The sequence below is a fragment of the Gambusia affinis genome, linkage group LG20 (assembly GCF_019740435.1).
Source record: "Gambusia affinis linkage group LG20, SWU_Gaff_1.0, whole genome shotgun sequence".
Classification (NCBI taxonomy): domain Eukaryota; kingdom Metazoa; phylum Chordata; class Actinopteri; order Cyprinodontiformes; family Poeciliidae; genus Gambusia; species Gambusia affinis.
This window is the reverse complement of record NC_057887.1, coordinates 6,105,997-6,118,869: the sequence shown is the minus strand read 5'-3', so window position 1 is coordinate 6,118,869 and position 12,873 is coordinate 6,105,997. Positions and strand designations below refer to the sequence as shown.

Genomic DNA, 12,873 nt, shown 5'->3' with positions numbered 1-12,873 from the left:
ACAGTTTCCATATGGATTCCCTTGGGAATGTATTTTCTTGCCTTAACACTGAGATAAAAAAAAAAAATCTGTTTATTTCGATATAAGGAGATTTAGAAAATCTGCTCTATTCAGCCTTCCTGTTATCTGATCAAAGTCTCGCTCTCCTGTGCCTCCCTTTAAAAGCCTTTTATATTTCTCATTCCTCTAATTTCAACACCTGACTGATAAGAGAAAATTACTTGAAAATTGTTTCAGCGCTTTTTTTATGGTCAATATGGATTTTTGAGTTTCCAACTGGTTGGTTTTTGCATCGTACATCTAAATCACATGTAGAATCTTGCCGTGTGTCATGGAATCCTCTAAAATCCACCTTAAATAAGGTTTTAAGGTAGCTTATTAGCTTTTTATGTATAGTGGCTATTTCTAGGTCTGTACATCCACAATAAAAACAATGTCTTCCTCAGGTGGAACAGATGCAGCACAAGGACGCTCGTATCAAGCTGATGAATGAGATCCTTAACGGCATCAAAGTCCTCAAGCTGTACGCCTGGGAGAACTCCTTCAAAGAAAAGATCCTGGCGATTCGGCAGAAGGAGCTTATCGTCCTCAGAAAAACAGCCTACCTGGGAGCACTCTCCACCATGGCCTGGACCAGTGCCCCTTTCCTTGTAAGCTCTTAATATTTTACTGTTTACTAACAATAAGAAGTGAAACAAATAAAAACCTCAGAGACCACATTGCTCTTTTTTGTCAATAATTTTATGTAGTTTCTGAGACCTTCCTCTTCAATTTGTTTTAGCAGGAGACTCTCATCACTTATCTTTGTTTTAATTGTGTTTTTGAACTTTTACCAAGTTGCTGCATCTTGATAATGTCATATAGTTTAAGAATTTAGTAGCTGACGACTGATCCAAATCCTAGACGAGCCCCCAAAAATGTCACAGGTACCTTAAACAGGAGAGTTGATATATAGAATTTAAATTAAACTAGTTTAGACTACTTAGGCATTTTTAATCAAAGAGAGAGTTGGTTCTCTGATTAGTACTTTGGTCAGTTTTGGTTATATTTTATAGCGATTTTAAAATACCTATTTTCAGATGTTTAATTTCTAGTAGGTCTTAAAAGCAGTTACTTCTCTTTAATTTATTCCCTCTTCAGGTTTTCTAATTAGAAATATGAAACAAATGACATTTAGCCTGCCACATAATATAGGGGATCCCTATTACTGCAGCATATGAATGGCAGGAGTTATACTATATAATACAGGATACGGGTAGCTAATAGAGACTGAATAAAAGTAACCGAGAATGTAGTCCTGAAGGACCCCATGTCATCTTTGAATGTAAGCAGAAACTAATGCATTCAGCACTTGTCTTTTTGTTTTCTTTTGTTTTCCGAAACAAGTAAAATAATGTGCTTACATGATGCTAATTACTGCTTTTCCATGGTGTAATAATGGGCCTTGACGTCTTGCTGCTTTTCCCATGTGTCTCCAGGTTGCCTTGACGACGTTTGCCGTGTTTGTCACTGTAGATGAGAAGAACGTTCTGGATGCAGAGAAGGCCTTTGTGTCGCTCTCCCTTTTCAACATCCTTCGATTTCCTCTGAACATGCTCCCTCAAGTGATCAGCGGTCTCGTACAGGTGTCCTTTCTTCCCCCTCTTCTGCTCTTCCTCGTCCTCCCTGCGTTTTCTTCTGCAGCTTTACGTCTCTCTTCTGTTTCTCAGGCGAGCGTGTCGCTGAAGCGAATCCAAAATTTCCTGAGTCATGATGAGTTGGACCCAAACTCTGTGGACAGAAAGACGAGCTCAGGTAAAAACAAAGCTCAATTCCTACTTAAAGGTTGTTGTCAGGGTTTCTTTTCACTTCTTCCAAAAGGGAAATCCTTCTGCAAAGCCGCCTCACCTTTCACCCAGTGTCTCTGAATCTAAACAGCAGTGACATGACTCAGGCTTTCTCGTCTGTCATCAGTTGAAAGTTGTTGAAAAGAAAGTCTTTTATCCCGTTGTTACTCAACAGAGTTCGCCGTCTCGGTGGTGAACGGGAAATTCACGTGGGCCAAAGAAGATGAACCTGTTCTGGACAAGTACGCCACGCTCAGCTACAGATACGTCCATTCACAAGTCCTGTGGTTTTACTTCTCTAACTGTGACATGTTTGCTGTGTTGCTAGCATCAACGTGATGGTGCCCCAGGGCTCCCTGGTAGCAGTGGTGGGTCATGTTGGCTGTGGGAAATCCTCGCTGATCTCCGCGCTGCTGGGCGACATGGAGAAAGTGGAAGGCGAAGTTTCTGTTCGGGTATGACTTCACTGAGAATCACTTTCCCTGAAAGTAGCATCTCCCTTTTTCATAAGACTGCAGCTGAACCTACCGCAACGTTTCCCAACAAGGTTGAACACGTGACTCACTGTTGTAAAACCTGACGAGTTTCTGTTTGACTGAAACCAAAACTTTTACGATTTCTGTGACCTCAAGAATCCAGCATAGTAAACATTTCACGCCCCTGATGAAATCTTTCATACTTTCCCACAGATTATGGGGAAAGTAATGTTTGCATCATTGTACAAACATTTCAAAATCAACACTTAATTTCGAGTTTGAATAGTTTATGTGCAGGAATTTTTAAAACAAGGATTTTGTTATGAAAATTAATATTAGGAACGTTCAAAACAGAATCAAATCGGAGAAAATGGGATGAGTTTACAAATCCAGTAACATCACTTCAGTCTCTGACACCAACAGAAATGACCTCACTTATATAGTCTGTGTCTTTGGACACACAGGAAACAATACTTTTCTGTAATGTTGGAGTGTCAGAGGTCATCAAAAGGTCACAGCAAACTTTGGACAGGCAGATGTGAACTCGGTTAAAAGAGCAGAACATAAAAAAAAACAAATTAGTAGGTGATAAACCTAAAACAATGCAAGTAATAAATGCAAATGATTCTTTGAGTTTATGAATAAGATAAGAAGCTAAGTAAAACAAATACTATACATGTAATAATTCAATAAGTAAATATGGGATTATAAAAATGATGACTAACATATTTTTCCAACAGATTTCAAGATATTTTCCTTTAGATTTATGCTATTTAAGTTGAGCTTATCTTGCTTCCCAAATTTTTCAGCAATCCTATTTCTACTGTTTAATAGTGCAGTAATATGCACCTTCCCAGTTATTGGAAAATACTTTGAAAACTATATTTTGCAAAGTATTTTCCCCCTTAGCAATTTATTTTACACATACAAACAGTCCAGATCTACTTTAAAGCGGTTCTATTTAAATGTTTTCTTTATTCTAAAGATCCGTCAGTACTTGGGCCCAGATGTGGTTATTGGCTCATTCATGGTCCAATTATATTTCCCCCATAATGAATAAAATTATCACTTGAAAAGTCACATTTCTCTTTGATCAGGTTTTTGTCTTTTCCTGAAATTTATTCAATGATCTGAAGCAGTGACGTATGGCTTAAAAAAGCAAACTGTGTAGAAATCTGTACTTTTTTTTTTGTATAACTAAAGTTCAGTGTTTTCTAAAAGATCAGCATTTTTGACAGCTATACCTCAGATTAAAAAATAATTAGACAGATCTAAAAAAATAAAAAAAGAGTCCAGCTTTGATGTTCAGCAGCTACTCTAGGTCGTCATTTTGTAGATCGTAAATTGTCGGGGTTTAGGCTTTAAAGTGTCAAGTTTCAAGTGCTTGCACTGCATACACAGTGGAACGATTGCAAATGATTTGTTTTGTGCAGCCAGCTGGAATCCTTAACGCCCAGAAGGTGAACATTTCACACACTCTGCACACAAAAAAACATGAGAGCTAACTGAAATCTGACTCTGTTCTCAGGGGTCGGTGGCTTACGTTCCCCAGCAGGCGTGGATACAAAATGCCACCCTGAGGGACAACATCCTGTTTGGGAAGAGCTTCCACGAGTCCAAATACCGCCGTGTTCTGGACGCCTGCGCCTTGACGCCAGATCTGGAAGTGCTGCCTGGAGGAGACATGACAGAGATCGGAGAAAAGGTAGAAAAGCAAAAAGCAAAAAGTACTCCTGCCTCCTGGATGTTTCTGCATTTAGGAGGTTTTAAGTTATTGACATTCATAAAGAACTGTGTACTGTTAAAATGAAACTTGGGTCATGAAGGGCTAAAATATTTCTGATTTGGTGGTTTGTCCTTGCTTCCCCACCCCTTGATGCTGCCACCTCCATGTGTTCAAGGTTATCCCTGTTGGCAGAAACATTCAGTCATTTTTCCTACGTAACTTGAAGCAAACTATAAACAGGGACGTCTTACGGCTTTGTGCATTAGCGTTTCTCTTTAAACTCTTCAATAAACATCTATTAATTAGATAATGTCTTAAAGACAAATGATGGCTTTGGGTTTTATTTAGAAGAGTAAAGGTCTCTGAATACAGCTAATCTGAGTGAGGCATTTGTAAAGAAAAAGAGACAAAATTTTAATCTCCATCTACCAAGTACCAATAGCCATCACAATTTTCATTGCACTTCACAATTGTGCACTCGTAAAATCCTTCATGCATGAATATTTTTGGAGCACTTCCTTAGAGAAAGTCTTGTGTTCATAATCTAAAATGTTTTGTTTTTAATATTTTGTCTTCTGATTTGATGATATGACATTTAAAACGGAAAGAACCGTCTTTGATGGCAGAAGATGACACCGTCCCGTCTCTCTGCAGGGCATCAACCTCTCCGGCGGTCAGAGGCAGAGGGTCAGCCTGGCTCGAGCGCTGTACAGCGACGCCGAGGTCTACCTCCTGGACGACCCGCTGTCCGCCGTGGACTCCCACGTGTCCAAACACATCTTCGACAACCTGATCGGCCCTGAGGGCTTGTTGAAAGGCAAGGTGAGGAAACTCTCTGACGTCGCTGATCCGCCCAGGTACTGGAACCACTGCAGCGTTCGGGTGAGGAAGTCGGATCTTATTGCTCTTCCAGTGAGGAAGCTGTGTCAGTAAATGACTCGTTCTACGTCGTAAACAAAATCCTGGGTCTTTGATAAGAGCCGGTTTTCTCTGATGGGAATCTGTGTGGAAAGCTTCTCTGAACTCGGGCTTGTAATAAAAGGTGTGTCCGTTGGGGTTTGTTTTATTGGTGTTGATTCATTTCCTTTGTTTGGTTCCAAGACTCGCATCCTGGTGACGCACGGCATCACCTTCCTGTCTCAGGTGGACAACATCGTGGTGATGGTGGAGGGCCGGGTGTCGGAGATGGGCTCCTACCAAGAGCTGCTCAATCAGAACGGAGCCTTCGCGGAGTTTCTCAGGAACTACGCTCTGGAAGACATCGTGGAGGAGGACGAGGCCACCGGTTGAGCAACACTTTCTCCCCCTTCCCGTCAATCCCTTCTGATATTAACGGCTGAGTTTGCTGGCTTCACGCTGTCTCTTTCTGTTTTCCCCAATGGCTTCACAGAAGAGTTAATAGAAGATGAGTTGTTCCCCGATGACGTCCTTAGCAACCACCACACGGACATGGTGGACAACGAACCTACGGTTAATGAGGCAAAGAAAAGTTTTATGAGGTGTGAGAAATTAGAAGTAGTAAAGCCTCCATAACCGCATCCTGCTGGAACAGCCTTTCTGTTTCAATGTCCACTGACTTAAATCTGTTGGCCACCCTCTTGTTTTCAGACAGATCAGCATCCTGTCAGGAGACAGCGAGAACCTCCGGTGCCGCTCAGTCAGGAGACAGAGCCAGAAGAAGCACCAAGAGGCCCAGGAGAAGAAGAAACCCCAGGAGGGCCAGAACCTCATTCAGGCAGAGACAGCAGAAACAGGCCGGGTCAGTTGAGAATATTCTTTTAAAGTGAAAGTTTTTCTTTTAAAGTCACTGATATTTTACTTCAAAAACAAATCTGTAGCTTTTTTAAAGCAATTTGGTCATCAGCTTTTGTTTCTGTACTTTTTAGTGTAAAAAGCTGGTTAATTAAAAAGTGAATAGCAGGTTCAGATGTTTTACCCTTTACATTAGAGATATCACTGATCCCTGAAGTCCTTTACTTCATGTCTTGCTCACCTGATCAGGCAGTTCAATGCAATTTGCTTGATCAGTCTGTATAGATGTTTGCCTTTATCCAGGAAGCACTTGTAATGATTTACAAGTCAACAAGTTTCTTAAAAAACTTTTGTTTAGCCTCCATGATGACCGTACCTGTTCTCTGCTCTGTGAGCCAGACAGCTGTAGGGAAAAGCTGAGCAGAGAGCAGCTGAAACCCTAATCATCAAATGTTATGACATTCAAAGCATAGTACTAAATTTATGAAGCACAATAATGTTTTCTCTTCAAATTTTTAACAAGGACAGCATTAAAATATAACAAACCAAATAATTGAATCTTTAAAAAAAAGAAAAGAAAGTATGCTAACATTTAGCTAGCTAGCTAAATACTTTTTTTTCTCGCAGTTCTTTTCTCTCAGGCAAAAGTTTGAGTTGCATGTAGACATCTTTATTGCCTTCTGTGACTTGAGGAGGTTGCCGCCACTGGTGACAAGCTGCAAATATACTCTTGTTACATAGCTGCATAGCTAGCTACGTTTTTTTTGCATCTGTCATGAGGAAGTTCAAATTTATTGCCAGTTGGCTGGACTACATTCGTCTCCTGTCGCCATCCCATACAAGGCTCAGTTCATTCTGAACTACGGGGGTTACGACTGTAGAGAGCATCAGAAAACATAGAAAATATGACACTTCTGTACAATTACTTTCCGATACAAGTCTTAAATTTCATTCATAATAATCTTAAAAGGTCTTAAACTTGGATCTGCAGATATCCTGCTAAAACCATCTTGCTGCTGACATTTCTGAATTTGACAGGTAAAAACCAAAGTGTTCCTGGAGTACGCAAAGGCAGTGGGACTAGTGCTGTCGGTGATCATTTGCTTGCTCTACGGCTGCCAGAGTGCCGCCGCCATTGGCGCCAACATCTGGCTCAGCCAGTGGACCAGTGACTCGTTGACAAATCAGACCAAGGAAAACGTTCACATGAGGGTGGGGGTGTACGCAGCGCTGGGCATTGCACAAGGTAAGAAACCAGACACTGACTATCGAAGCATCTTTTTAATTTAGTCCTGTCCTTTCTCCTTTTTTGTCTTGAAACTGTGCATAAACACTTTGAGGTTATGCTACGGCTTGTCACTTCCACCCACACAGCTTCTTGGTGCTGGAAAATTAATCTGATATGGTTTGACTTGCAGGTAGTTTGTTGTTTTTCTTGCGCAGAGAGATTTCATTATGCTGACAGAAAGCAGTATTTGGATGGAGGAGACTGTGGATCTGAAGCCTGGTGTTTATCGCTCCTCCTCTCCTAGCGACCTGCCAGTGTCTCCACCTTGCACCTTCATTCCTTCTCCCTCTCCTGTGGTTCAACCCCCTCCCAGGTATCCTGGTCATGGCCTCTTCCTTCACTCTAGCCATGGGGAACATCGGCGCAGCCAAGAAGCTGCACGCCAACCTGCTCAACAACAAACTTCACACACCCCAGTCTTTCTTTGACACCACACCCATAGGACGCATCATCAACCGCTTCTCCAAGGACATCTACGTGATCGACGAGGCGCTGCCGTCCACCGTGCTCATGTTCCTCGGGACCTTCTTCGTTTCCCTCTCCACCATGATCGTTATCATTAGCAGCACGCCCATTTTTGCCGTCGTCATTGCCCCCCTGGCTTTTATTTACGTCTTTGTCCAGGTACTCTAGGGCAGACGATCCTCCGTCCGCTGTGCCATAAAAGCGTTCTGTCCTCCTCTTCGCTCATGTCTGACTCTTCCTCCTCCTGGAGTGGCATGCGGCCTGCATGTTTGGCGCAGCAAATCTTTTAACCTTCCAGTTACGGCTTTTGTTTCCCTTAGCATGTGATGTCGGTGATGAGCGCCTCGTGCTGTTGCTGATTTTACTCCTCTTTGCTACTGGATTTACTTTGCTCTCTCCTTGCAGCCAATACACTTCTGTCCAGCCTGCAGCGTGCTGCCACACACCCTTCACACACACACACACATCTAATAATCCTTCTATAGGTAAAAGACATTGTCAAAGTAGTAGAAATTGTCCTAAATAGCTCATTACTGCCCTCTAGTGGATCCGTGATGATCCATCTCAGCCTAATTTAAAGTAGGTCACTTTTTTTTCTACTCTTAGGGTGTCCAGGTTGGTTATCAGGGATATTCTCACAATCTCTACAATGTTGTGCAATGTTTAGGTTATCGTCATGGAAACCTAGAGCACCCTAGATCTCCCGTGGCATAATAACAGCTGCTCCGGGTAGATAAGAGTTCCTCTCATTTCCCTCCTTTCAGACCACCGTGCATCAATGTTTTGAAAGATTTTGTAAGCGGATACGTTTTTAGACGAGGCCAGCCACATTTTAAAGAGTTATTTCAAATAGAAACAATGAAGGATTCTCATGTTTACATAGACTTGTTGTGCACACTATCAGAGTCCACTTTTTTTCCTTAAATCAATGTAAACGCAACAAAAACACACAATATGTCCAGTACTGCTTTGGATTTTACAATGATTTGCAAACGTTTTCATACCGCTTGAATGTGGTCAGGTAAAAGTGTATCAAGTATTAGACTGGCCCAGTCAAAGTCCAGAGCTAAATCCAGCTGTAAACCTGTGGCAAAACTTGAAAATTGATACGTATAGACGCCGTACATCCAGTCTGTCTGGGCTTCACCTACAATTTTCAGATTCTTATGTAAAAAAAAACCAACAACAACTCGTTTATAAATTTTATTTTACTCCCCAAATATTTTGTACTTTATGCTAATGAAAAAAAAATCCTAATAAAAAAATTTAACTTTGTAATTTACAAGATATACAACATTTTAAGAAGGATGTATACTAAAACAAATATTCACATTTTAATTATTTTAGGGTCAACGTCAATTCCCAGTAGTTTATATTTTTATAAAGTGGGGTGCTGCAGAGAACTTTTTACCAGTCATTATGTTACCTGCAGTATACAGCTGCCTGAATGGCATCAGTTTCTTTCTTGGAGTTATTTGTAAGTTAGTTTTGTTTTCTTTCAAGTGTACTAGGATGTTTGCACTAGAAACTAGACCAAAACTACTTGGTAAGATTTTGTGTTTTCTCAGTGAGTTTTCTTTTTAATAATTCACACATATTATTACATTGGTTTAATGTTGGATTAGTTATGTTACCTAGTTAGTTATCCGCTCATGGAAATTTGTAAAGATACCTATGAGCAGGTGGCCTATAAAGTGTTTCTGCCTCATTTAACCACTGCCTACACTCATCACTTTATACTTAATCAACAAGCCAAACTGACTTGCTGAAATTCCTGATATTCTGAGTCACAATGTTTTTCTGCAGGCACTTTATCACAGAGGAAAAGTACTGTGCCAAATGAAAAAAAATGAAAAAACAGATTTAACTCTTTTTTTCCCTCTCGCTTCATCAGGTGTTATTAGCTTTCTGTTGATCTGAGAAAGTTGAACTTGTTTACGGCAGACAGTCGGAGCAGATCCTTATCCATTTAACGCAGGTGTTGTTGTGTTGTCTTCTCCTCCCTCCCCCCTCTCGCAGGTGTGCTCATTTTGGTTAACTGCCTCTTGTGCCGGGCCTACTGTATGCTGCGGGCGGCCAAGCTCACACACCGCAACATGCTGCAGGGGGTCCTGCGTGCCCCGCAGGCCTTCTTCGAGAGCACCCCGACTGGGCGGTTACTGAACCGCTTCAGCAAAGACGTGGATGCTATAGACTCCCACATCCCCGATAATATTGACATATGGATGCGCACTTTCTGGTACACACTGAATGTGCTGCTCATATGCTCTGCCCTCACCCCAATGTTCCTCATAGTCATAGCCCCGTTAATGGTGTTCTATTGGTGGGTTCAGGTAAATAGGAAACAAGTGTGCTAACTCATGAATGCAACATGCATGGGTGTGAGTGTTGCCGAGCGAGTGTGGTGTTTATAGGCTGTGTTTGAGGCAGTAATCGTTGCCGCCGTAGTGTTTTAGGTCGGCTGTGGTTTGATTTGTTTTTGCTGGTTTGTAGTCGTAGCAGCTTCGAAGGTTAGAGCGGCAGCGCACTAGCTAGTAGCAGAATTCAGTTGGACTGTTTACGTCAACAAATCGTATTTGATGTGCAGCAAAACATTAGCTGAAAAATATGAAATTTTGGATTTTAATTTTAATTTCGCTACAGTAAATTCTTTGAGGCAGGGTTTTATTTATGGCAGAAATAAATTTATTGATATCTTTAAAGGCTAAAATCAAAGGTCTGTTATCATCATAATAATAATAGCTTTTCTTTTTCAACTGTGGTGTTGTACACGCGTGTAAAAACGAATAACTCTCGTCACAACATTTAAAAACATCTCGTACACAATTGACTGGTTTCAGAAAAAGCTTTATCCGCATGAACTCGCACAGATCCCCTCCTGAGTGTTGTTTTAAACATGCCACACCCACAGGGGGCAGTGTGGAGCAATGCTAAAACCTGTCAGCCAATCAGATTGCTGGATGAAAAACCAAGATGCATAAAAATTTAGATATCCGGCTAAATGTAAAAGTAGTCTAATCCTTTCTGGACAGGAAGTTAAATTCATTCTGGTAAACCCAATCTGTCTGTAATTTCCCAGAAGTGAATGAACATTTTTGAGCAAATGTGTGATTCAGAAGACTATAAATAAACTCCAGTTTTTGGCAATGATCCATCATAGCCTATTTTATGCCGTCATCAGCAGGACAGTCGGTGCTAATGAATGGCAACAGCTGAAAGTCCCACTGTTGCATACACAGATTATTTGTGAGGCTTTAACTGCTAAAGTGATGTAGCAGCAAAAAGATTATTCAAAGAACACCTTCTGTCATTCCAATCAAAATCTATATCACAAAGGTCAACAAAAGACTCATAAAAGTGTGTAACATTAGATTTTCCTTCCAGAGGAACTTTATGCTCACAAACAAAACTTGTGGTATGATTCCTGAGAGATTCTACAAGTTTTGATAGGTTAAATAAAGGGATGGACTTAAAATTTGGGCTTGTATTGATATCCAATATGGATATTGCTGCTAAGACTGATAACCAATATTCACATATATTATATATATTACTCTACACTTTCAACCCAGCAGCATTGCTTCTCTGCTTCACTTAGAAACACCTCACAATCGTGAAGATATGACGATATTTACCCATATCACCCTTTCCTGAGACTAATTTAACCGCTAGCTTGGCAATTATCTTAAAAGTTACACATCTTCTTTTCGCAGTATTTGTTTTAATATAATTTTGCTAGCTAAATATCATTTAAAAATGTTCACAATGTGACTAACGTACCCTAACAAGTCGTGGTTGACGTCAAAATACAACTACATGTGAAACATTTATCGTCGCAGTAATCACATTTTTATTGAACGATTTTCAAATAAAAAATTAATATTGTTAAAAAAACAGCTGCTACTTAGTGCTTTGTACAAATGTTTTAAACTGCTGGTCACTAACTGAGGGATTTGATGCATTATATTAACAATCGGAAGGAGAACTGGGCATAAGTGGTCACATCATGGGGCTTGGTTTAGGGATATTTAAGAGTGGCTTTAAAAGTGTTTATGCTCCTTTTGTTATTTTGATGCTTTACCAGCACAAACTTTAGTCAGTTTTTTGGGGATTTTATTTGAGAGACCAACAGAAAGTTCAATGAAATGGAAGAAAAATGTGCACAGCATTGAATCAAAAGTCTACTTTTTTGAGGTTTACATCAAGTTATAATGTTACTCTCTTATCAAAAACATACTTGGAGTGTTGATTGATTGATTGATTGATTGATTGATTGATTCTTTCATGCCTGTTTGAGAAATTGTTTGACAACCTGGCAACTTGAAATCTAGCACCGCCTTCAGGGTGCATGTCCTCCTCCGAACTACAGTTCCCAAGCTTTCAAGCTTCTGACTCACAGAGGATCCCTCTCCACTACTTCCCAATCAGCTCCTTCAGACTAGCCCGCAGCAATTAGCAAACACCTGCAAAGCTCATCATATGAGCTGCTTCTCAGAGCAACGCTGGTAAAAAACGTTGTTAATGTTGCGATGGCTTCCTGAAGGCAGCGCTTAACATAGTTACTTGATTATGCTAAAAAAAAAGTAGCACTAAATGCTTGGATGTGCTGTATTCTGACATTTATTTGTTTTTCATTTGTGCTGGTGTCAGACTAAAAGGCCTGAATGCAAATGTTTGCCCCACTTTACAGATTTTCATCAGTGAAAAAAAAAAAAAAAATCTTTGGAAATCAAATTTTGTACCCCACTTGTTGGTCTGCGACATAAAATCCCTACGATTTATTCAAGTTTGTGGCGGTGAGGAAACAAAATGTGAAGAACTTCGAGGGTTCAGAACACTTCTACAAAGCGCTGCCTGTCTCGGATCAAAACCAGAGCGTCGGTATTTACGCACTGGGTTTCAGTGTTGGTGGTTATCGAAGGAAGACTCTGTGTGTGTTCATGCTGTGATTCTACCTGGACCTCCAAATGAGCAAAGTCCGTAATAACAGGGTCATTTCTGTCCTGCTGCTTTTTCATAACATCCACCCTGCATGGTCTGCTCTTTGCTGCATGACTCTTTGTTTCTTCTGTTTTTGTTTTTTTTTACCCCCGCCTTCCCTGAACTGATGTGGGAAACAAACTGAGGACATACTGCTGATCCTAAAAGCTTCTAGGCTCCTAACACTTTATAATGAATCCCCTTTACAAGACTATAAATGTGATTTTTTTTTTTTTTTAAAGACAATATGCTGCATCTGTAATAAAAAAACAAAACACCAGCAGCTCCCCTCCACTGGTGCTGAGTTGTTGTTGCAACATTACAATCCGGCAGTGCACCGGCGAATTCATTAACGTGTTT

General features: G+C 40.6%; 1 protein-coding gene across 11 annotated transcripts in view; it reads left to right on the top strand.

Moving 5' to 3' along the window:
• Positions 1 to 12,873, top strand: part of abcc3 (ATP-binding cassette, sub-family C (CFTR/MRP), member 3) — a 56,360-nt gene that overhangs the window by 34,322 nt on the left and 9,165 nt on the right. For 2 of the 11 annotated variants that reach the window (XM_044103176.1, XM_044103179.1), the window contains exons 12-23: positions 447 to 650; positions 1,479 to 1,625; positions 1,710 to 1,794; positions 2,002 to 2,068; positions 2,155 to 2,281; positions 3,831 to 4,007; positions 4,683 to 4,850; positions 5,130 to 5,313; positions 5,419 to 5,527; positions 5,637 to 5,787; positions 6,819 to 7,026; positions 9,553 to 9,866. In XM_044103176.1, the coding sequence (XP_043959111.1) occupies positions 447 to 650; positions 1,479 to 1,625; positions 1,710 to 1,794; positions 2,002 to 2,068; positions 2,155 to 2,281; positions 3,831 to 4,007; positions 4,683 to 4,850; positions 5,130 to 5,313; positions 5,419 to 5,527; positions 5,637 to 5,787; positions 6,819 to 7,026; positions 9,553 to 9,866 (1,941 nt within the window). Of the gene's footprint in view, positions 1 to 446; positions 651 to 1,478; positions 1,626 to 1,709; positions 1,795 to 2,001; positions 2,069 to 2,154; positions 2,282 to 3,830; positions 4,008 to 4,682; positions 4,851 to 5,129; positions 5,314 to 5,418; positions 5,528 to 5,636; positions 5,788 to 6,818; positions 7,027 to 7,381; positions 7,693 to 9,511; positions 9,867 to 12,873 lie in introns of those variants that run through there. The other 9 variants (XR_006369344.1, XM_044103180.1, XM_044103178.1 and 6 more) reach the window with 9 other exon arrangements.